This window comes from Antennarius striatus, chromosome 14, assembly GCF_040054535.1.
Source record: "Antennarius striatus isolate MH-2024 chromosome 14, ASM4005453v1, whole genome shotgun sequence".
Classification (NCBI taxonomy): Eukaryota; Metazoa; Chordata; class Actinopteri; order Lophiiformes; family Antennariidae; genus Antennarius; species Antennarius striatus.
The window spans coordinates 8,260,973-8,285,272 of NC_090789.1; the positions used below are offsets into that span (position 1 = coordinate 8,260,973).

General features: G+C 39.6%; 1 protein-coding gene across 5 annotated transcripts in view; it reads left to right on the plus strand.

Annotated features, from left to right (window-relative positions):
- The window catches only part of col16a1 (collagen, type XVI, alpha 1), a 66,959-nt gene that overhangs the window by 37,998 nt on the left and 4,661 nt on the right, over positions 1-24,300 (plus strand). For 3 of the 5 annotated variants that reach the window (XM_068332931.1, XM_068332932.1, XM_068332934.1), the window contains 53 exons: positions 833-877; positions 979-1,074; positions 1,237-1,275; positions 2,113-2,157; positions 2,266-2,301; positions 2,391-2,513; positions 3,151-3,186; positions 3,388-3,423; positions 3,677-3,805; positions 4,701-4,745; positions 5,073-5,108; positions 5,192-5,245; positions 5,385-5,435; positions 5,523-5,666; positions 6,457-6,492; positions 7,222-7,329; positions 7,538-7,660; positions 7,767-7,820; positions 7,937-7,978; positions 8,370-8,405; positions 8,487-8,540; positions 8,634-8,702; positions 8,795-8,848; positions 9,286-9,312; positions 10,057-10,113; positions 10,303-10,347; positions 10,478-10,549; positions 11,308-11,361; positions 13,729-13,782; positions 13,888-14,007; positions 14,237-14,278; positions 14,377-14,448; positions 14,584-14,628; positions 15,144-15,188; positions 16,986-17,039; positions 17,130-17,183; positions 17,307-17,360; positions 17,443-17,487; positions 17,569-17,622; positions 17,701-17,736; positions 17,814-17,876; positions 17,960-18,031; positions 18,110-18,163; positions 18,288-18,332; positions 21,168-21,212; positions 21,416-21,469; positions 21,620-21,673; positions 21,777-21,827; positions 21,900-21,989; positions 22,131-22,166; positions 22,282-22,326; positions 23,616-23,810; positions 24,042-24,105. In XM_068332931.1, the coding sequence (XP_068189032.1) occupies positions 833-877; positions 979-1,074; positions 1,237-1,275; positions 2,113-2,157; positions 2,266-2,301; positions 2,391-2,513; positions 3,151-3,186; positions 3,388-3,423; positions 3,677-3,805; positions 4,701-4,745; positions 5,073-5,108; positions 5,192-5,245; positions 5,385-5,435; positions 5,523-5,666; positions 6,457-6,492; positions 7,222-7,329; positions 7,538-7,660; positions 7,767-7,820; positions 7,937-7,978; positions 8,370-8,405; positions 8,487-8,540; positions 8,634-8,702; positions 8,795-8,848; positions 9,286-9,312; positions 10,057-10,113; positions 10,303-10,347; positions 10,478-10,549; positions 11,308-11,361; positions 13,729-13,782; positions 13,888-14,007; positions 14,237-14,278; positions 14,377-14,448; positions 14,584-14,628; positions 15,144-15,188; positions 16,986-17,039; positions 17,130-17,183; positions 17,307-17,360; positions 17,443-17,487; positions 17,569-17,622; positions 17,701-17,736; positions 17,814-17,876; positions 17,960-18,031; positions 18,110-18,163; positions 18,288-18,332; positions 21,168-21,212; positions 21,416-21,469; positions 21,620-21,673; positions 21,777-21,827; positions 21,900-21,989; positions 22,131-22,166; positions 22,282-22,326; positions 23,616-23,810; positions 24,042-24,105 (3,289 nt within the window). Of the gene's footprint in view, positions 1-832; positions 878-978; positions 1,075-1,236; positions 1,276-2,112; positions 2,158-2,265; positions 2,302-2,390; positions 2,514-3,150; positions 3,187-3,387; positions 3,424-3,676; positions 3,806-4,700; positions 4,746-5,072; positions 5,109-5,191; positions 5,246-5,384; positions 5,436-5,522; positions 5,667-6,456; positions 6,493-7,221; positions 7,330-7,537; positions 7,661-7,766; positions 7,821-7,936; positions 7,979-8,369; positions 8,406-8,486; positions 8,541-8,633; positions 8,703-8,794; positions 8,849-9,285; positions 9,313-10,056; positions 10,114-10,302; positions 10,348-10,477; positions 10,550-11,307; positions 11,362-13,728; positions 13,783-13,887; positions 14,008-14,236; positions 14,279-14,376; positions 14,449-14,583; positions 14,629-15,143; positions 15,189-16,985; positions 17,040-17,129; positions 17,184-17,306; positions 17,361-17,442; positions 17,488-17,568; positions 17,623-17,700; positions 17,737-17,813; positions 17,877-17,959; positions 18,032-18,109; positions 18,164-18,287; positions 18,333-21,042; positions 21,213-21,415; positions 21,470-21,619; positions 21,674-21,776; positions 21,828-21,899; positions 21,990-22,130; positions 22,167-22,281; positions 22,327-23,615; positions 23,811-24,041; positions 24,106-24,300 lie in introns of those variants that run through there. The other 2 variants (XM_068332933.1, XR_011037967.1) reach the window with 2 other exon arrangements.

Genomic DNA, 24,300 nt, shown 5'->3' on the forward strand with positions numbered 1-24,300 from the left:
GTTTGAAATATACATGTATATACTTTAATGCTACAAATTCTAAAGTAAGAATGCACACACAAGCACTCTAATGCGCCTACACACAAGCACACTGACATACACAATTAGTTTTAACTGGCTAAGAGGGGATATTCAGTCAACTCTTATGGAATTATTGCTTAAACTCAGACTCCCATTGATATCCATTCTCCCCCCTCTTCTCTCCCATGGCGTTAATTCGTCTGTTAATGCCTGTTAGATTAGGCTAAAACAACAAAGCCTGCACAATCAATGCTGCCTCATCGACTGTTGTGTTCATCCCTCACACAGGCGGGGATCTATTCAGGAAGACTTAAACCTTATAATCTCCCCTGTTAGGGGCTGTGATCCTGTAGTCACATGAAAAGTTTTGAGCAACAAATTACAACGTGTGTGTGCTCTGAGATATTCCCCTGGTTTTGGGCATCAGTCAGCTTTTACATTTAGCTGCTCACTAGGCTAAGTGCTTATCCTGAACAGATGGATTTATGGAGGATAGATTTTCTTAAGCCTCCCATCCATCTGACATTGTGAATATGAATGTGCTTGTTGATGTAACTTGAATCAGGCAAGCAGAAAATATCGCATATGAATTGCTGATGATCATACATCTCACAGGCTTTACGGTTCTCCGTCTTCCTATTTACATATTTGAAATGTCAAACAAATGAGGGAAATCAAAAAGTGTCTGAAGCAATTTATGGAGACATTTTGGAGATGCATTTCTGTTTCTTGATTATACAAGGGTGATACTGATGACATCAGACATGTGCTGATGCTGCCATGTCCTTTTCTGTGTGTCACCTTTTCCTAGGGTCGAGAGGGGACCATCTGTGTGGTTGGTCCCAAAGGACAGAAGGTGTGTTCGCATTACATCTGGAAGGTTCTACCATCAACCTGTCTGCCACATACATTGATCCTTTTGGATATTATGAAGCTGTGTTCTACTTGTTTTTCCAGGGTACGCCAGGTGTGGTGGGTCCTGAAGGGTTGGCTGGTGAGCCAGGGATCCCTGGACTTCCAGGACTACCAGGATCTGGAAAGCCAGGTCCACCAGTGAGTACATTCTTGATTCAAGTACTTATAAGTATTTTTTGACCACTTTGACCAAAAAGTACTTATTAGAATTTGCTCTCAGAAGTGCAGGTCAGGACTTGACTGTACTCCTTCTATCTGAGGAAAGGCATTTGAAAACAAACTATTTTTTTTCCCTGTCAGGGGCCCCCAGGTGAACCGGGTGGTGCAAAAGGAGAAAAGGTAAATGGGATTACAAATTGGTGTGATTCTGGGGGTTTTTTTTTCCATAATGAAAATTATCCTTAATGCACCTGTAAGATGCCCAATCTGGTTCTGCTGTAATACAATGTATCTTCGCGCATTCGCGCATAAACACTCGCGAATTCACCTCATAGTGAATTTTTGGTAGGCAGTCACGTGATGACGTACGCGCATTCTATTGGCTGACAGCCTTTGGAAGTGTGCTCCGTTCCATGAGCCTCAGACTTACGTGAGACACAAAAGTGCTTTAAACATTCAATAAGAGTGTGTGAATACAGTTGGAAGGTGATTTAATATCAGTATGGGGAGGGATATAAACGTTTGAATTACCGTAAACAATAAGAGAAATAGTTTGTCGCTCGATCGCAGAATTCATTAATCGGATGTGGTTCCTGGAACGCATTAACCGCGAGGAACGAGGGCGTACTGTATACGTAAAAAACATGTTGTAATTGAGAGCTTATTGTGAAAAGTAATGGATAAATATTCAGATTATTTCCAAAAAGTGATGACTTTATACCTGAAATAGCACAATAAAATGGTGTAATTAATTTAGTTTTTAACTCAAAATAATAAACAACATTTATAATAACCCTAACATTGACTTTGTTTCATATAAGTGGTAGTGTTACAAATACACACTTCCAACATTTTAATAAATTGGCAAATACATTGAATGAAAATGCAGTTTTTGTAACATCCAGCATGTGAACATACTGGTACTTAAGGCAGAAGGTGTCATCATCTAAATCACATTAAATCTGATGCTTCTACAGAATGTTACTGCGTTACAAATACATTGATATGTGTTAACAGGGAGATACAGGACCCAGAGGAGGAGATGGAATACCTGGAGATCCAGTGAGTGACTTTTAAGTGTTGATTTTTGTTGAGTGATGTATGTAAAACAGTATTCAAGTGAGCTTGTACTGGTACATCAGTGTGACTAGCATTCTGCTGTTTTCACAGGGCCCAAGAGGACCGGGAGGGTCGAAGGGAGAGAAGGTGCTAATAAATATTTTCTGTAATACTTCTTGTCCTTCTGCCTTTTTGTCCACATATTGTACTTGAGGTGATATGTATTGAATCCTCAGGGCGACCCATGTGAAGTGTGCCCCGTGCTGCCTTTAGACACGGGTAACACCGTGGCTCTGCAAGGGAAGCCCGGGATCAAAGGAGAACCTGGATTACCGGGCGTAGGAGAGATAGGACTGCCCGTAAGTACAACATTTTGACTATAATTGCAGACTGTAATGTATTCTGAACTTGCCCTGTTCAGTTTAACATTTTTACAGTCTTACTACATTTTTTATTAGGGAGTCATAGACCCAGCGTGAGCTGCAGCTGACGATTGAACCTTGAACGCTTGTTTGATGGTGTATATATTTCATTTTTCATACAATTCTCTATGAAAATATGGCATTTCCTTTTACTTTAGGCTGTATTTGCTCTTGTATATTTTGTAGGGTTGTTGCAGCAGCTTAAAGCAACATAGCTTGATGTGTTGTCAAACCTTTATTCTCCCAGCAAAAGGCCATTTGTTAATATGATCTCAAAGCATTTCATCATACTCTGCACTGTGACTTTTTCTGTGTTTACTCCCTCTACTGCAGTAGGTGAAATGAGAATGATTTGTGAGAATGAATATAAATTTAAATCTCTAAAGATTCTCTGTTCAATGATTTCCAATAATATCAATGTCCATGTGTCATACTTGGTTAGGAGAAGAAGTTACGGTAGTGCAACAGAGAGAAAGAGTTGTGTCTTCTGTCAAACAAATTTGAGTGAGCCCCACTTCTGACTTCTAGACAATTCCTTCATTTGTCTTCTCTTTTCTTTCCTTATATTTACCAGGGGCCTCGGGGTGCAGATGGAAAGGCAGGACAAAAGGTACGAAGTTGTCCCTCAGTTGTTTAAATAAGTCCCACAAATCGAGATTTTGTGATATCAAAGTACGATTGCAGAAATTCAACACACACAGGACTCAACCATCTCAGCAGATCTCTACCCTGTGTCATGGCAAAACCTGCGTGAGATTATGAACCCACTGCCAGTTACTGCCCACTGTCTATTTTTGTTTGTTTTCTGCAGGGAGAATCTGGATCGGATGGCATCAAAGGAGAAAAGGTCAGCCGTGTGTGTCTTTATTAAAGTCTTTCACATGAATTTCAAGCTATTCCGTCTGTTGACTGCTTTATTCTGCAGCAATGCGCTGTTGTGTTTGTTGCCTACCCATAATGTTTTATCTAGCATGAGTTGCAAGTGTATGGGAGGACTAATACTTTTCTGTGTTAATTGACTTTCTTTGAATGTGTGAACTGTACTGTATATGGAGAATTGTATGGAGGCTCTCTCTGACCTACCTCTCATCATCCTTCAGGGTGAGCAGTGCTCTGCATGTCCCACTCTCGGAGACTTACCTGCAAACCTCATCCCTGGCGTCAGACCCCAAATCCTGCAGCTGAAGGGTGAGAAGGGAGAGCCTGGGATCGGACAGACAGGACCGAAAGTAAGTCTTTTACCGAACATCACCTGCATATCTTTATAAGGAGAGTTCAAATTAATCAAATGAATTATGAGGTTTTGATATAAACAACAACAAAAAACAATGCACAGATATAGTCATTCATAATGAGAAGCTCTGTTGTTTTTACCCCATATAAAAACACATTTCAGGTGGCACCTGGTTGCTTAGCAACAGCAATTGTTTAAACATCTAATATAAACAACGTGCTCATGGACAGTCTAGCACTGTAATACTGTATGTAGATGCCATAAACCTAAACAAACGAAGACGAAACAGATGAATACCCACAACATTTTTCCATGAATGAGACATAAGTGACATATTATCAGATTAGATGACTGCTGGAGAGATATCAACTGAGATCAATAGTCGTTTGTACTTGATTTTCATTAGAAGAGGAGCAGACATCCTAAATACTCCCAGGCTTCTGGTGATTTATAGATAAAATAGGTTTACAGTGCACCTCAATCTGATCTATGAAAGTAGTGCGTGAGTGATAGAGAGCTCATGTCTTTATTCACAGTAGAGAATATAACCTCAAACAACACATTATGTGTACATAGTATTAACATTTACTCACATTCTTTGCTACAGTTATTTCAATAAGTTAATCGTTTAACTTAAATCCTGTCTCAAGAATAAGAAATATATTTTTATAGTTCCCTTTGGGAATTTTTTTTTCCACTCGCAATCTATATTTTACACGCGTGTCTGTGTGTCTGTGTGTGTGTGTGTGTGTGTGTGTGTGTGTGTGTGTGTGTGTGTGTGTGTGTTTTATTTTATTTTATGAATTTTTTTTGAAGATTTTGGTCTCAATGAAAGAATCAATGACCACCATTTTTAATATTATTAATCACTGACCTTTTCTGTTCTGCAGGGGGAACCAGGTGCTATAGGATTTTCTGGCCTCAAAGGAGACAAGGCAAGTGATATAAAAGGAGGATGTGACCTCAATAGCAGACTAAGATTACATAAAGGAAACTCCCTCAGTGGGGAGCTGAATTGAGTTCTAAATGGACTTCATGAGGACGATAATCACAGCAGTACACTAATTTTAGGGCCTAAAACTGTCTTCCATGGGGAGTTTTCTCAACAGGGAACCCATTACTGAAAAGCTTAGGTGGTAAAAAACCAGAATTGTTTGAAATGGCTGTGTGTAAGATGTTCCTCACTATGAAAAGTGAAAAGAGTTACCAATTTTCATGAAGTTTTGAACTATAGATACTGTAGTAATTCACTTTGTCTGCAGGGTAACACAGGCAATAGAGGAGCTGATGGTAAGACGGTAAGTTTAAATTTGGTCCTTTTGTAACAGTATACTTCACTTAATGTAATTATTCAGTGATGCAATACATGAAATGTGTCCAGGGAAAACCTGGACCAAGAGGGCCCAGTGGAAGAGATGGACAGAAAGGCACACAGGCAAGAGAAGTGTCACTTTCACTGGACTTACCAATACTTTTAAAATAAGGAAGATCCAGTGTTTTTTTTAACAAATGTACTTTGTACATGAAAGGCACCACATTTAAAATGAGTCTCAGTCCAGTTTGTTTTCTGACAGGGAGAACAGGGGCTGCCTGGTCTTGGTCTGCCCGGGCTTAAGGGTGAGAAGGTAAGCGTGGATGTGAGCATGCCTCCTCGAATCCACCAGCTTGGTCTTCATGTAAATTAACCTTCCTGACTATCTGATCTCACCCAGGGCGAGTGTGGCTTGTGTCAGCCGGCTGAGGTGGGAAGTGGCCCCGCCAGCATCAAAATCCATGAGGGAACCAGAGGCAAGGCAGGCGAAACTGGCCCCCCAGGTCCACCTGGACCTCCTGGTCTTGGAGCTGAAGGCAGACAGGTCAGATTGAACTATAGGAAAACACACAAAGACAGCACTGAAATATGTGGGAGCTAAATCAACCATTTATTACAGCAAATGCATCTTTTGGGACTGAGGAACTTGTCATGAACATACAGAAAGACTGTGTGAACTGTCAGATTCATTCAGATTACCCAGATTACCCATAATAAAATCTTAGGGCCTCATAGTAAACTCTTGCCCTCTCCTTTAGAGGATATTTACATATGATGCTCTATGTTCACCTAAAGATTTTTTTTTTCTTTTTCTTTGTAGTTTTTTTTTTTTTTTAATTAGAACCAAGCTGCTGCACAAGATGATTGATTACCGTAATTGATAGATTTATCAGTTTAGAGAAGAGGCTTTCTCTGCATGCACCGCTAGGATTATACATCTTAGTCCTCAAAAAAAATTCTACAAAAATACAGCTTGTTATCTTATTTTGTTACCATACGGAAACAGATTAGGCAGCGTCTGGATGAGTGAAAGATGTGAAACGCCGAAAGATGTCATCCCAAGGGGTAGTCAACCATAATGTGCATTCTACAAAGAGGATATTCAGGGATTCTCCTCCTGCCTCCCTTACTAATTCTAATAAATCTCTCCTAGCTTTTGTCACCGATTTCAATGCCGTGTGCTGCTGTGCTTAGCTTTATGTCAACAGTTATTTTTACCTGAATAGATGATCCTGAATGCATTAAAGAGTGTGGGTTCGGGCTCCAGTTTCACACCTACATCTGAATCTTCTATCTACTTACATTGGCTCATCAAATTCTGTTTGCATACACAGGGCCCACCAGGTTTCCCCGGTGCACCTGGTGAAAAGGTAAGCTCTCCCGTTAAGTCTTTTTATAGGTCGTGTTGTATTTTAACATACTGCGGAACAACAATTTCACACCACATTAAACAGCCTTAATGCCAACTTGGAAATAAAAAAACAATTAATAAATGTCTGGCAGTAGCAATTAACTTTGAGCCAGTGGTCATCTTTAATGGTCTGACACAGGCTGTATGAACTAACCCAGCATCTTGATTGATATCTTGAGAAAAGCAAGCAGGCAAAGACAATTACGATATTTCAGGCCTCAGAGTCTTTTTTTTTTTTTTTTACAGTCACATACCTCTACCCAAAACAGCTTTAAACATTGTCGTCAACAGAACTAGTCTGGTTTAAATTAATCTGAAACTTGCCAGCAGTAACTGCCTGAACTTCAAAGTAGAGCCAATCAGAATCAGCATTTTCGATGTTGATGTCATTATCGGCATTTAAGTGTTAAAAGAATCTCATCACAATAACACTCAAATCAGCCAATATTAGCAATAAAAGAAATACTTTCATTTTGATGTTTCGCACAGGAATGTCATTGTGTCTACCAACATTTGGATTCCTACGTACTTCTCCTTAACTGCATTCGTTAATGTTTTTTGCTGCAAAACAGTTAAACTACAAGTGGTGAAACATTCCACAGAATAACTTTAATCTGAGCATTGCATTGGCTTTAATATACAATGTTGACTTTCACGACCACTCCTCATCATGTTGCAATGTTGCTAGGGAGAACAAGGACAGCGAGGAGATAAGGGAATGGACGGAGCTCCTGGTGTCCCGGGGCTGCCTGGAGAGTCTGGTCGAGACGGATTAATGGGCTTGAAGGGAGAGAAGGTACAGAAGGGTTGTATTGTTTTCACTTTTGCACCATTTTCAGCACACGACTGATTTGATACTGACATTTAATTCCTCACTAAAGGGCTGACATTATTAAAAAATGTTTTCTGCAGTCACTCATCCATTCATATATGGATCATATACACTGATTCAGTTGGAGTGTTCTAAGATGTCCTTGAATCACTGATTAGATGTGTTTTGCCAGGGTGATGCTTGCACCAGCTGTTCTTCTGTGACGGATGCGGTGGGCAATGGTGTCGCTGGTCCAGGCCCCAAAGGAGAGAGAGGAGACCCAGGTCCTCCTGGAGAAGGGAAACCAGGAAGGAATGTGAGGGAATTAAAATTGATTTATTGACTGGATCTATTGTGTAAGTTACAAGTCTCTATCTGTGCTGTGAGATTAGCTGAAGCTCATGTTACCTATTCCTTTTCAGGGAAAACCAGGCTTACCCGGTGTGCAGGGACCTGCTGGGACCAAAGGAAGCAAGGTGTGAATCTGCATTGATTGCATTATCATCTTCATAAATGCATACAGATGACTGCGCCTGTACATGTATCACAGACAGTTTCTCATCTAATGAATGTTGTCCTGCATTACATGCAGGGAGAAGCAGGAGTTGCTGGAGTCGGACATCCTGGACCACAAGTAAGGCTGATGTGGCCTTAAAAAGCACATCTGGATTAATTAAGAACTTCTATTTTGACATCTGGCACATCTTTCTATTACAAAACATAATTACAAATCCCAACTGATGTGGGGCAGTTGTGATGTCAATGAAGACACTATATACATCTTTTTAATTTGTTTGTTTATTGAGTCATGAGTTTATAACTAACCTGAAAATCCTTTGATTAACTCTGTAATCATTTTTACAGAGTTAATCAACAGAGACTGTAAGAGATGTCATCACTATTCCACTGTTAAACATCTCTTACAGTCTAATTTCCTCACCCAAAAATCCACTTTTATTTTCCTCAGTAGACCACGTAAATCTGCTGTATTTTTCTTTGTTTTATCTTTTTCATTTATGCCATAGGGTGAAGAGGGACCAAGAGGGCTTTCAGGACTTCCAGTAAGTTTCTTTCATATATCTAAAGTCCTACTTGTCAACATACATGTCATATACATAATGCAACCTTAATGTTTTATGCAGGGCCCTCCAGGAGTCAGTGGACCAACTGGACTTGTTGGCCCTGAAGGAGAAAAGGTAGCATGACATGAAAAAGTGGAAGTTTATGACTGCAATTAAATGCACTGCTTTTTGTCTGCCACATTGAAACAAAAATGTTTCTGCACACAGGGTTCCACAGGAGAAACAGGACCTATGGGGCCACAGGGGCCAATGGGTATTGGAGTCATGGGGCCCCCGGTACATCGACTTATAACATATGAATGTGGTTCATGCAGTGTCATGAAAGCACATTGTCCAACAGTGTTTCGTATTTGCTCTTTCATCCACAGGGCAGAGACGGAACCCCAGGCTTCCAAGGGTTACCAGGAGCCGAAGGCAAGCCTGTGAGTTGCCTTCTTCCTTAATTGTTTTGAGCCTTGTGTTGCATTTGCATGTTGTTTTGCAGTGAAATGTTTATTTGCATCAACAGTTTGAAGTGGTGTTAAAGGAATTTCAGTTCTAAACTTGAGTTGTTGTGTAAACGTCTGTTTAATTTTCTTCGAGCTTCTTTGGGATTTGTCCTTGATTTAGGCATCATTTGTAACCAAGGATGTCTGCCTCGATCCATAACAGAGGCAATGTCTGCTCCCATTCCATCCTTCCTTGATCTACACTCAGTTCACTGCCCCATGAGCTTCCTCCCTCAGAGAACAAAACAAGAGTAACTAAGTGTTTGTGTGTGTGTGTGTGTGTGTGTGTGTGTGTGTGTGTGTGTGTGTGCGTGCGTGCGTGCGTGCGTGCGTGCGTGTGTGTGTGTTTGTCCCGTCTCTGTCACTTGCAGGGACAGGACGGCGCTAAGGGGGACAAGGTAAGTCTACCGTTTTGTTTGGGTGAAGGGACCTGAAGGGGTCTGAAAATAAGAGGGTGACACAGATGGTAATTGCAAGAGATGGTTGAATCCCCACTCCCACGTAGGCACACAAACAAAAATGTGTGCGCTGACGCACATGCACACACCTGCCTCAAGGCGCACATAGAGCAGCAGCGGAGGTGACGAGTGTTGTGTTGCTGCCAGACGAAAGGGGTTTCAGGGGGCCTTAAGAGAGGGAGTGCATGAGACTATTAATTACTGAATTCATGAGCCAGCGGTCCAGACTACCACTGAGAGGGTAGCAGAGATGAAGAAGCTGTGGAGGCAGCACCTGTGAGTCGGGAGGAGTGTGAGACACTGGAGCCCACAGTTATGAAGGAAAAATAAAAAATTAGCCAGTAGGTAACATTTTTGCTGAGAATTCAGAATCTTTATTCATTTTATTCGCAAAGAGTCTCGGTATATCCTGCAGACTTCATTTATATTGTAAAAATCCTACTTGATGGTTGGAATAGTGCGATTATGTGTGCATTAATTGGGGATATCATGCAGGCTCTTCCTGTTACTGATGATAGAAGATCTTTCTTAGCTTCCCAGTATCTTTCCTGATGATGAATCCTGACTTTCTCTGAGTAATACAAGAAGTTTTAGTGGTGGAATGATTTGGTTTTTAAGTCTCTTCCTGAAATTGTTCACATTTAACTCGAGGTTTTTACTTGGTCTTTTTGATGTATATTTTAGGGTGCACCTGGAGAATGCAACTGCATAATCCCAGTGCATACAGGCGTAGGTGGACCAGTGAGTACATGCACTTGCACACACATTAAAATCATTTTTTAAACTCAGTCCTGTAGGCATCAATAAATCTCCACAGGGGGGATGTTAGTTTATTTTAAAATGTTCAAATGAAATTATTTCCCGTGTTGCTGTTATTATCTTTAAGTTTGTATATTCCGTTTGTGATTTTGACTATTTTTTACCTTCCAGGGAGCTCCAGGAACAGCAATACAAGCATGGCAGGCTGGGCCTCAGGTCGGAACTGTCATCTAGCAGTCTGACTGATAACTTTTGTTCTGTTTGCAATCTTCTTATTACTGCAAAGATTCACACAAGTCTGTGTTAATGTCTAACTACAGTTTAGCCATGTCTTTGTGCATTTTAGGGCCCACCAGGGCCACCTGGTCCCCCTGGCCCTCCTGGGCCTGAGGGTGTCACTGGAACCCCAGGACCACAGGTAAGAGAAATGGAGTGGTTGGTTTATTTTCTATTCTCAGTATTCAGCAGCTGCACTCTCAACCAGGATTGAGCTACATACCGCTTCTGATGCAGGCTTTGAGACTGGGTTCTTGGGATTATTCCGAAAGGGTCGTCTATTCATCTTAATGGGTATATGATTATGCATGTTGTAATTAGAGTGACATTAGGTCTTTATTGTGTATCATATGGTTTTGTGATAGAGTTAGAAACTCTGGATCAAATGCACTAACATACCCAATGCTTCAAGCTTTAACCTTTGTGGGAGGCAACTAAGCGAGCTTTGGGAATTTCTGTCAAGACATGAACTGTTATTTGAAGGTCCTGTTAAAATATTGATTAAAAAAGAAAGTATAGCAAAGACTATTTTAAGTTTAATATGGAAATTTGTACTTTGAGCATACCTTCAAATAAAGTGTTTCTTTGATCTGTGTTGCAAGAGTCAAAGGTGTAAGAATGTTGTCAGAAGTGGTGATGGTATGTTGATGAAGGAGCTCATGTCTTTTGACATAATAATTGTTGAATGGAAAATGAAACCTAAATTATATATTGGATTTGTCTTCTTCAGATTTCCTAAATTTGATCAGATTTTGACATTTGTAGAGATTCACAAGACATGGCTTGAGAAGGAATGGGTCTGATCAGTTTTTTTAGCCTGACCCTTTGACTCTGGTGGAGATGGGAGTGGCTAGCCTTTGATTGGCAGCAAAGCAGTTCAACCTCAGTTCCTTCTTTCAGGGTATCCCTGGAAACGACGGGATACCGGGGAACCCTGGTTTGCCTGGATACATAGTAAGTAAAAGTAGAGACAAAAGGAGGCGAGGCAGTTTTTAATCAACTGATTCGAGGTCATGGACCTTGTCTATGATGGAAAAATCAAAAATACAATTGTTTTCTCAGGAACTGCTATTTATAACAATAAATGGTCTGCTCTTATTTTGGTTGGACATTGTTCATATACAGGAATAAATTAGTGGAATAATCCATTTTTCTTTCCTCCCATTAATGTGACTCCATACATTCAGACACAAGGCCATTTAATTGTAAGAGTAACATAATTTTTATGTGTTCACACACTTTTTCTGGATCTCAATTTTTTTGTATCATGATTATGCTGTTAAATGATATTAAAGTTGAGTGCTACTGTTGTACTGTTTTACAATGCTGCTGACGCCAGACCAAGGGCAGAAAACCTTTGATTTATGACACAATATTGAAAAGTAAACATCTATATATGTAATACTTTGGGAACAACCATTATCATCATCATATGCCTGCATGTTTTGCAGTAACTGTGATATATTACTTAATAAAAATTCCATCCGGAGTCTTGCAGAAGCACTACATGTGCATATTCAGAGTCAGCCCGCTGTGCTTTGAGCCCCAGGTGTGTTTGAAACTTAGCTGCTATACTTACAATAAGTGCAAGGATAACAACAAAATGAAGAAATGAACCACAGTGTAGTGAAGCCATCTTTGGTGTCATCTGTGTGAGACACATGCCTGACCACCTGCACTCAAGGGAAACTTAACTTAAACATTGGGATGAAATGACCTAGTGAAATGAAGGGAAGGGCAGTAGTACATTCTGGAAATGTTTTAAAATTATTTGTGCACAAATGTTTTGATTAATCACATATTGCAACGGCTTGGTTAAAAAAACAGTGAGTTATATATGCAAAAGCTTAATCTATGTTTATATATATATATATATATATATATATATATTCTAATCACATTTTACTCATATTGTAAAGGTTGGTGGATAAATCCATCTTTTTCTCTTTTTCTGTCAGTTCTTAAATTATTATGTCACTCAAAAGTAGCAGCAGAGTCCTCAGGACCATCGAAACTTTGTCTTTGAAACATAACAGCTTGTTGCTTTGAGGAATCACAAAGCTATCAGTTTGTAGATCCCTTCAGAGTAGAGTGGAAGTGAACATTGCACAGTGACATAATTTTAGAGAACCTTCTTTTAAGTCAGGCCAATAACAACCGATAGCCTGGGGCATGAAAAAGCCTTTATAGCTAATGGCTTCCGTTTGAACAATGTCAAATTGGGTTGTAATGACTTTGAAACCAGGCCAGGTGCTATTGACAGGCCCTCTCAGTGGAAAGTGTCCCACACTGCCTTGATGGGGAGCAGACTGCCTTTCACAGTAAATGTGATTGGGCTTGTAGAGTGAGCAGTTTTATTTCAGGGCTTGCGATAAATAGACGGCACAACTCCATTTTGGCATTTATATCCTGCTATGTTTCCGCATATGTACTTGTACACACTCAATACATGATTGTAGTTATATGTACAGATTGTGTGGGCAGAGCCAGCGGTGTGTCTGATCTGCTCTTTAAACTGTAAAATTCTATGGTGCAGCTTGTAGCTCTTATAGTTTTTTTGCCATTAATTAAAATGGAAGCTGAGGGGTTTTTTTTGTATTTACGTTTTTTTTTCTTTTTTGTATATCAGCAGACATGTTACACATGGTGCAGTGAACTTGTAATAGTCCCCATTAAATTGGATTTTTTCTTTTTACAGACAACATACTTGAAAATTTCTAGTGTGAATAGCACGCAGAAGATTGTCCAGAGTTTACGCAATGCACTAAAAATGTTTGGCATTTGCAGAATATGGAATCTTATATTAACAAATGAACTACAAATCTTATTTTGTCTTGATATTGACAGAGGTGACATGGTTGTAGCGATTGACAGTTTGCCCCTTGTTTTCAGCTCTTGATGATAGAGTGTGACTTACACAATTATGATAGACTTACATATATAATGGGCTATTGTGTTACAATTGATAGCAGCATTTCCTGAGATATTCAGGTCTAGCTCTCTATAAGTAATTCCCTCTTTGTGTTAGACTACAAAACAAACTGGCCAAAAGTGGGCACACTGATTAAAGCCCTTAATTAATCATTTTATATTTGATCTTAGGTCATCATTTTCATCATCTTTGGATTGTGATGTTTTCAATTTGTAATTTTTTGAAAAAACAAAACTTCAGCTGTTTTGAGAACTTTCCCCAGCTTTGTTTTGGTCTTTGAACGTGGGAAAAATGTCTAATTTGGAAAAAAACTAATTATTTTTTACTGATTCCATAAAGTTCTTGAATTAACATTAACTTTAATTGTCTTCTGCCTGCCTCTTGTATAGAACCCCACTGGACCACATCGGCTGCCGCAAGATTCTGCTGGAGGAGAGGATGATGTAAGTTTTTCTGTAATTCAGGGAATGGGTTTTCTTTTTGTACTCAGTGACTTTCCTTTACTTTATGGTTTTGGCATGAAATCTGTTGTGTGTCTGTCTCTTCAGGCTGGTTGTGGTGAGGGCTGTTCCCAAGGGGTGCCTGGGGTGCCGGGCATGGTTGGTGCCAAGGGAGAAAAAGGAGACACTGGCAAGCCCGGTGTAATCGCTTTGGACAGCTGTGACAGGGTGAGACTTAAAGGGAATGGGAATTTCTTGACACATTTTAAGTTTCCCTTCATGATTGTCCTTGAAACATCACTTCACTTCAGTGACTGTTGTTTATGATGGATTCAAAATGGAAAGACCCCATTTTGTAATAGGCTTGCATGGCATGATGAGAGAAAGTGTCCTTTTGACATTATACTGCAATCAGTAAGACTTTACTGGGATGACTTACGAAGTTGTCTTCCTGCAGTGCTTGGAGAGGCTACAGAGAGAGCAGGCAACACAACCAGGGGTCAGTTGAAGGAAGTACATACATATTTGAAGGAAATACATATAATTCAAAGGGTCATATGTGCATATTTCCTTGTATTTTATGTCTTTGCCTCACAGGATAGTCGATTCAACTCAGGACCACCTGGAATGCCAGGAATGCCTGGACCAGCAGGAGAAAGGGGCGAGCCCGTAAGTTTGTTAATAATTATTTTCTCATGAATATTCTTTAAAGTTAATGTGAGGGGTAAATTTGTCAGTCCATGCATGCAAATTCTCCTCCTTTGCAGGGTATAGGATCACCTTTTTTCTTTTCCTTTTCTACAGGGCATACCAGGAGAAAGAGGCAGTGCAGGAATCCCAGGAAACATGGTGAGAATTTGGCAAATGTCAGGATTTGCAAGCACAGCTGCCTCTTGTTGAAGTATTGGACCATGGATTAAAAGAAATCAACCAATGTTCAGACAAGTACAATTTAAAGAACTTTGATTGAATCTTTATGTTCCACATAAGAATGCAAACCAGTTTAAATTAAGTCCTATTTAATGCATTTTAATCCTTCCAATGGTTTGCCAGGAGTTTTCTTTTCTTTCTTTTTTTTGGTCCGAATATCATTATTTTGTGCAGGTAAAACCAGATAATTGTTTCAACAAACACTGATCTATGACGCCTTCCAGAAATCAACAACACATTATCTAGCCTAAACGAATACATCACACACTGTGGCATAGCAGTATAAACGTTTGAGTACTTTTTACAGAAACACACTCTCGCCGTCATGTAGTACTTGTAGTATTATCTCCAGCTTCAGTAGCAAGTTCAAATCTACTTCAACTATCTTCTTGCCTGTGTTTTAAAGTGTTGCTGTTGCTGATTTCTGTACACAGGGACCACCTGGGTTCCCAGGAAATGATGGTTCTCCTGGTTCACCTGTAAGTTTATGCATCTTACTTTATTTTCATTTTCTCCTCTCATAGAAACAGATGGGAATAGTGATCAAATTGTTTCATGGAGAGGCAGTGATTCTGCAACAATTGTGATGTCACTGACACATCCTTATATATGGTTCTATTTGACTAATATTAATGAGAACCCCCCCCCCCCTTACACACACACACACACACAAACACACACACACACACACACACACACACACACACACACACACACACACACACACACACACACACACACACACACAGGCTGCATTTTAATGTGGGCTGAGGCGAAAATAGCTTTATCTAATTCATACACAGTTTAATGTCGAGATTTCAAGTCTAGAGGTCAGGCCCAGCATTCCAAAGACACGGAGAGGAAAAATCCTGTGGCGGTTGTGAGATGAGTAATCATCAGGAGAAAGAAGAAACTGATTTCATCAAGTTTGGATTACATTTTCCTAATGTTTTGTTCTTCTGAGATATCTGATAACCTTTGCTTTTTGGGTTCTTTCTTAACTTAAAACATACTTTCCTATTGTTTTTAAGCTGATTTATTATCACTATTGTGTCTTCTATGAAGTAACAGAAACATCCTCCCTCTGATAACCAAAATGTAGAGCATGCATCAGTCTATCAGTATAGATACAACAATGATTTACAAAATAATGTACGGAACTTGTCAACATTTTTTTGACTATGTATTCAGATTTCACATACTATGCTATAAGAGAAGTAAGTTATCCAAAGTTTATTGATGGACCACAGCATTTCTCACTGGTTATCATGAATCATGAATTTTCAGGGCCAGTACTCCTAAAATAAAACCAACATTTCTAATATCTGTGAGTGCAGGGATTTATTAGAAATGCATGTTGGAAATTGCATTGATTGCTACTGTCCAAAAGCCTTGTATCTTTTAATTTAATTTAAATTAACTAATTTAATTAATTTAAAAGAATGAGTAACAAGTTCCTCATTATTTTGTAAATTCACACTCTTTGAATCACTGGATTTATTGCCTTAATCTAATTTATTCCCTTCTGTTTTTTGGTTTTTCAAAATACTGAGAATATCGGTTCAGCGAGGAAGCCCTTTTGATATTACTGTTTCTACCATCTCCTTGTCCTTCCTGTTCTCTTTCATGTCTCTGTTATGAAAGCGATTTCCGAAGAATACGATTAAACATAAAAAAATAACAACTGAACATCACTTGTCATTGTTTTCAAATAATATGAGGTTTTATCCCATTGATGCTTTTATATTTTAGAAACTTGTCTCTCCCTTTTCTTCCATCACTCGTTTGTCTTCTATGTGCAGCAGCTGTTGCTAGGTGACATATCAGTTTTCCACTCGCAATATTTACATCAAAAAGCAATTCAATAGTCAATTCACAGGCTGTAAAATAAAGCTTTTGGATACATCATAGAATCAATAAAAAGGGGAATGATAAAAGAAGACAGAAGCAACATTTTGGAAATCTATATCCTTTTTGGTGACAGATGGGAAAAGAAAAACACCCTGTTGGGCTATGCAGGTAATATTCATCCTCTGGGTATCACCACCACAGACTTAAATCATCATCCTGATGGTTGAAGGAGGTGTGGAGCATGCACCAAAATCAAATGTAGGCAGTCCTGAAGGCATGCAATACAAGCCAGTTAGCTGTTTCCCCTATTTGATATTGACTCACCTTGTCCTTGGCTCATTTTCATCAGGGGAGCCTTTTTGCTGACATACATATCACATCCTCTCCGTCATTTTCTAATCAGTCCTTACTCCCATCATTCTCAGGGTTTGCAGGGTGAGCGAGGGCCACCCGGCCTTCAAGGAATGAAGGGTGACCAGGTAAGTATGTCCATCACATTTCCAGGAACTACACCATGCAGGAAAATAACTGCTTTTTTTGTTTGATTGATTGTATGATCTTTACCTAAGGGCCTTCCAGGGACAAATGGATATCCAGGAACTATGGGGCCACCTGGACTGCCTGTGAGTTAGTCTCACTGCCTCGTTACAAAGGAAAGAAACAAAAATTAGACAACTTCAATGGATGGATGGTTTACCAGGATGTGTGACCCTACAATCATTGATTTCTCTGTATGTGTTTGTCAGGGACTCAAGGGTGAGCGTGGGAACCCTGGAAGCAGTGGCCAGAAAGGCGAATCAGTAAGTCACCCCACCATCACTGTTAGAGTAATGCATCTGGGAATGTTTCAAATCACTGTCTAACATTTTATATCACTTTTAGGGTCCCCCTGGTAACCCTGGATACCAAGGACAAGCTGGCACGCCGGTCAGTGTTCCATCATAGATGAATGAATATCGTTACATATATATTATGATAAGGAATCGTGAGATATTTATGTACCTGCAGGGCATCAAAGGAGACACAGGACCAGCAGGGCCTGCTGGCGCCAAAGGAGATCAGGTATATGTAGCACATTAAAGAAAGATGTGACATGAGAGGATGAACTACATGCATTAATGTTTTTCTTGTGTATTCCAGGGTTTCCCAGGACCACCGGGTTTCCCAGGACCACCAGTATGTAAATAAATTACCTCCTCTATGATCATGTCTTGTCCGTGGAATAGCTGACTTTATATATTACTTATTTTTAGGGTTCGCCAGGTCTTTCTGGCAAAACTGGAAGGGAGGGGCTCCCAGGGCTCAAAGGTGAAAAAGTACGTATTAATTTTCACAGTCATCCATTTCAAATTTGCATTTAAAAAAGTATCATTTGCACTGAAATCGTCACTTTTAAAAGGGCAATGATGGTGCTCAAGGCTCTCAGGGACCAACTGGACCCCCAGGCTCATCAGGCTCCCCTGGCCTAATGGTATAGCCATGTGATATCTTTGCATATTATCTGTGTTGAACCATTCCAACATATCTTTGAACTGCTCGCTTTAAAAAGGGCCCCCCAGGTATTATGGGATTGGATGGAAAAGATGGCAAGCCAGGACTGAGGGTGAGTTATGGACTTCCATTACATGGTCAGCATGCAGAAACTCTGAATTGATGCGGTAGTTGTTGTAGTTTAGGACATGCATATTATAGCTGACCTTCATTTGCGACTATTTTTTCATTATCAGGGAGACACAGGCCCCCCAGGTCCATTAGGGCCACGAGGAATCCCAGTGAGTATCACCTCTCATGTCCACAGGACCTGATTTTCATGAATTAGATATGAGAAGATGACTTTTTTCATCAGAAGCAGTAAATGTAATCTAAGTCAGATCGTATTAATAGAACACAATATGCAAATATATATATATATATATATATATATATATATATATATATATATATATATATATATATATATATATATACACACAAACATATGAAAACAAATGTATCGGTATTATAAACCAAGTGCACCCAACACAGTCAAAAATCAAGGTGGTGATGTAATGACTTTGTGTTGGCAAATAAAGGATTGTGCTGGGCGGGCATTGCGACGCCGTAGATGAACGTTAGCAGGCTAACTGGAGAAATAAAGCTAACTAATTATGAGATTGGGAAAGGAGCTAACTTAAAGGAAAAGGCACCTGTTAAAAGAGTGAAATTTTAGAGAAGTGATAGTTCTGTAAGCTGTCAACATAAACATGACTTTATGTAGTTACTTAAATAGCGTTTTTGTTAGATGCCCAATGAGCATTTTGGATACTAAATCGATTCTCACGTTCCAAATGGAAACCATATCTGGACAGACTGTGCCAGCCAGCTAGTCTCAGTCGGAAATTGTTGACGTTTTCTTTGTCATTCTTGCTGTTTGGACTCTGCTCAAAAACATGAAAATTATTGGAACAGTTATGAAACTCTAAAATTATGTTAACTGGCAAGGCCATGTATCGTGATGGGCAGACAAAAAGCATCACTGCCCCATGCCTTACGCCATATTGTTCACATGATTCCTTCTGAGCGCTGTGATTGGTTGGGTGTTGTGATTGTTTGGGCGCTTGATTGGTTGGGTGCTTGTTTGACAGGTAGTGGAGTTATAGCGTGACAGTGTGAGGTTTTCAAGTGAGCCTATTCAAATATATACAGTGCACCCTCAACGATTGCGACTTCACCTCATCGCGGATTTTTGGTCGGCAAGTCACGTGATACCGTATGCGCATTCTATTGGCTGACGTCATTTCGGTCGTGGATTCCTCAATTGCGTGTGGTTCCTGGAACGCATTAACCGTAAAGACCGAGGGCGCACTTTGTGTGTGTGTGTGTATGTGTGTGTGTGTGTGTGTGTGGAAATAAATGTGTCCGTGAGTGTGCGGAATTTATATATATATATACATATATATACATTGCACCCTCCTTCTTTGCTGTTAATGCATTCCAGGAACCACAGGCAATCTTGGAATCCGTGATCAAGATCGCGATGTATTTATTTAAACGTTTATGAACACTCCCCATACTGATATTAAACCACCTTCTATCTGTATTACCTTTTACCACACTCTGACAGACTGTTTAAAGCATTTTTGTTTCTCACAAAAGTCTGAGACTGACGGAACGGAGCTCACTTCCTGATGCCGTCTGTCAATAGAATGCGCGTACGGTATCACGTGATTGCCGACCAAAAATCCGCAATGAGGTGGGCGTTGATCAGTGAGGGTGCACTGTATTAAGTTTATCGTAATATCAAATAGATGGATTGGCATGTCTCCTAAAGACATAAAAGTGACTGGAAAACATGTCCTAATGAACTCTGAAGATCTCTCTACTGTCCTCAAGCACAACTGTAATTATGACAATCATCCCTCTATTAGGAACAATTAAAGTTTTCCATCAGCGCATCTTCAGATTTTCAATTTGGCAATGATAATTTAACTTTGAAATCTGGACTCACAACACAAGCAATGCCAAAGTACTCATAAATTCAAACTGTAATATAAACATCATGTCTGGTCAAAATATAGAGATGAGGGTCTTTAACTCAAACTGCTGTTCTGTTTTGTTAACACGTGCTCAGTGTTTCTTTACCATCGTTGGTATTTTGTTAATTATTATTGTTGGCATTTGATCATTACCATTACCATTTATTTATTTATTTATGTAGTTTATTTTTTCGGACATGTTAATATAGCAGACTTCACACCTTCATCATATTTACATCATCAACAACAACATCCGAAAAAAAAGGCAGACGGACAGAAGCCAATAGGCTTGGGAAATTCCCGTCCCCCAGTATCAACAAACATCTCTCTCATCAGAATATGTAACCATTGTTGGCATATCGTGCCTTCCTTACATTGTTGTGTGGAATTGCTATTGCAATGTGATAATTATTGTTGCCCATGGTGATGCCATCATGATGCAATTATTGTGTATTCGTCCTTCAATGAAGTAGCAGTGAAGCTCAGTGTGTTGATCTCTGAATCAGGAACTGGGGTGGGATTACATAAATTTTCTTCTTCCCACTCCCTTTCAGGCAGAATTGTATTGTTGAGTTATGATCTTTGCTTAATTATTTGCTTATTTAATTATTTTGTTTGTTGTTATTTTTTGTTTGCTTTTGTTTTTTCCTTGCCTTGCCTGAAATAAATGAATAAATGAAATGAATGAATGAAATGAAAGCGTTAAAAAACATAGTTTTTTTGTTTTCATGTCATGGTTATAGACTCATTTAAAAATGTGTTTAACTATAAGTATTTTTTTTTATTGAGACATATAATAAGGAAAATGTTTGCACACTGTTGATGTGACCTCATTTGAATGTCCAAACTATCTGTTGTATTTTTCAGTCTTTCATATACAGCAGTGATATTCCTATGAACTTTGGTGATGAAACGAGTTGCTGCCTCTCTCTACTGTTATTTTTTTCATTCATTCTCTGTGTCTCAGTTTGTGTTCTACCCAAGACCAGGTGCTCTGGATTTCAAAGACACATCTCCTCCATTTTTTGGCAGCCTCCACTTTGTGAATTTTGATACTGCACCAATCTCATTCTGTTTGATGCTACTCCACAGGGATTTAAAGGGAAAACTGGCCATGCTGGCTTTCCTGGACAGAAGGTTAGCCAACAGCTCATTGCTTTATCATCACAATAGTTCTGTCAGTTTGAGTGCACATTACAGATGATCACTAGCCAACATTATTTTATCTAACTGACGACTGTCATAACACAAGTCTGTCTTTAAGCTCCACTTGTAGAACAGAAACTCATTCCACTCATGCTAGCTCAATTACGTTTTCATTGCTTCTGTCACTCCTTTAGGGTGAAGTTGGACCCTCAGGTCCACCTGGAGCACCAGGCAGACCAGGACATGATGTGATTATAATTCTTTTCCTCAAATTGTTATTTAATAAAAATGAGAACAACCATAATTTGTGATTCAAGCCCCAAGCAACAGTAAATATATAGTAGTAAAGGTTATAATAGTATAAGGTCAATGTAAAGGTTGGCTTGTGACATTTCCAGGGTGATCCCGGTACCCCAGGAGGTCTTGGAAGACCTGGACCCCCTGGCCACATTGTAAGTTCACTGCACTTTAATCTCATGCATGTATGATTGTTTGATGCTATAATATGTTGGCGTGTCAAACTTAAATCAAAAGTGTTTTTATTTCCCCCCTTAGGGTTCAACAGGGCCAGCTGGACCACCAGGACCTGCTGGTACTCCAGGGGTGGTAAGAGACATGCGCTGAAACATGCAACATTGTACAATTAATAAACAAATAATCCTTAATCTCCCTCCACAGGGTATAGCAGGAGATAAAGGCCAAGCTGGGGACAGAGGTCCTCCAGGAATGGGAGGACCCCCAGGACCCCCTGGACACCCTGGGCCCATGGTTAGTTTCAGCTCTCAGCTATGTCTAATTCAAAATTTGATCTTCATAATCAACTACATTTAATTCAGCATCTTTCAGCATGTTGCCATACCGATTCAACTCATTTAACCTTCTTTCTCCTACTTTGACTTTGTCTTTTAGGGGGAGCCAGGCAGTGATGGCCCTCCTGGTAAAGATGTGAGTAATGTCTGGATGTGGTGCTTGTAAATATAAAGTATACTGGGGAGAGATGGGTGATGTGATGCAATGTGATTTATTCCATTGGTGAATATATCGTTTTTTCCATTAACAGGGATTGACAGGACTCCCAGGGGACAATGGGTCACCAGGTCAAAAAGTAAGATGTCTCAGGGTGGTACGGTTTATTATATGATCATATCTTGTCAAGAAGAGCATCAATCATCCATTTCCTCAGCAGACCATCAGATTTTAGTGAGATACACCTTTTTCTGCTCCGATTAGCTCAGGGAGCTTTAGGCCAGAGCACTTCGGTGCTGAACACGCTTGGTGTTTTCTTTTTTGCTTTTTCAGCACCTGTGCTTAACACAGTCATCAGTTCAGTAACTCTCCGACCCTCCTACGGACCCACTCTCTCCTCCTCACCTCACTTCACCCGTTTCCAGTTGGCTGTCTGCTGGCCCTCTGTTGCCGTAGAGCCTGTTGGATCTCTGCTTGGATGCAGGCTTACGGTGCTGTAGGTGGATACAATGATAAAGTTATTCTAAGTCTCTGGGATAATGCTATTAAGCATGAGGAGAGATGCTAGATGAGGCTATTTGTCACGCTGACAGGATGGCATTGTCAGGGTTTTAGCTGTGTAGAGGAGAAGAACAGAGGAGAAAGACAAGAAAGGACTCCTCTATTCTTCGCACTCCTCTCCGTTTCATGAGCTACTTGTCTGTTTGTGACGTGTAAACATTAGACGTCCATTATGGACTGCTTTGTCCTCAATAAATCACTGTCACTAATGCAGCAGGGCTGGGTTTTTTTTTGTTTTTTTAGCTTATTTTAACAACCCAAATGGTCGGATTGTTATGTGGAAAGAGATATTAGGTGCAGCTGTCTTTCTGGCAGCTACTTCTCTGAAATGGTGATAGTAACAATGTTAGTATGGCTCTAAAAATGTGCAACAGATAAAAAGCATATCTATAACAATTATACTTTATTGCTGTCTTTGTAGAATTTGATGTAAAGAGTTAAACTAGTCATATTTCTCTGATTAATATTTATCTGTGTGACAACAGTGTGAGACAGCTTAGTTTGGGGAAAATAGGTTGCAGCAATTTTACGGTTATTTGATATTTAATATTCAACATATTAACCAAGTGTAATTTGTAAAGCAGTGACACTTGAGAGCTGGATATTTTGCCATAATTTGTCCCTATTTTATCTGTTATCTGTAAACTGTCTCTGTCAAATCTAACATCCATAAGTTTTAATTTCATATTTAACTTCATTAAAAAAAAGGAACTGTCAATCTTGTAATCTTACCTCTGGCAGGAGATTGTGAAATATTTCATAGTGAGTATTAGTGATAAATGTGTATTTTCAGTTGTAATAACTGTGTTCATGCCAGAAAATTTCAAGAATAATGTATAACTGTTATGACATATGTCTGTTTCTCAGGGTGAACCAGGTGCAGCAGGCCAGAGGGGTCCTCCAGGGGAGAGAGGTAGACCGGGGCCCCCTGGTGGTGGAGGTTATCACTCCAAAGAGGCACAGCCGATGATTGGACCAGTCGGACCAAGGGGAGAGAGGGGTAGTCCAGGTCTAGAGGGCCCTCAAGGTTCGCCTGGAAGTCCCGGGTCACCGGGAAATGATGTGAGCTTCAGCCTCATGACACTTACAGCACCATATCTGTAGCTTTAATATTTAATCATCTTCACATCATGCAATATTCAACTTGATTTTGAGAAGTGCTGATGACACAAAGCATTTTGGCATACCATAGCACTACCTCCATCTGCTCTTTTAAATAATGAAATTTGTAATTATCCACTTTGATTAATTAATTGTCCTTTTGCTTCACCTCTTCTCATCCCTCTTATATAGGCTGTCGTCAATTATGATGAAATCAAGAATTTCATTCGCCAGCAGGTCATCAAGGTTTTTGATGGTAAGAGCTTGTACTAAACTCTGGACATACAGATCGCTCTGCGATTGTTCATTTTGCAGTGTGTGTTTTTTCTAGTCCAGACCATTTTGCTTTCAGTTACATGTCTTTGAATATCTATTTTTTATATATATATATATATATATATATATATATATATATATATATATATATATATATATATATAGTTATTGCTTT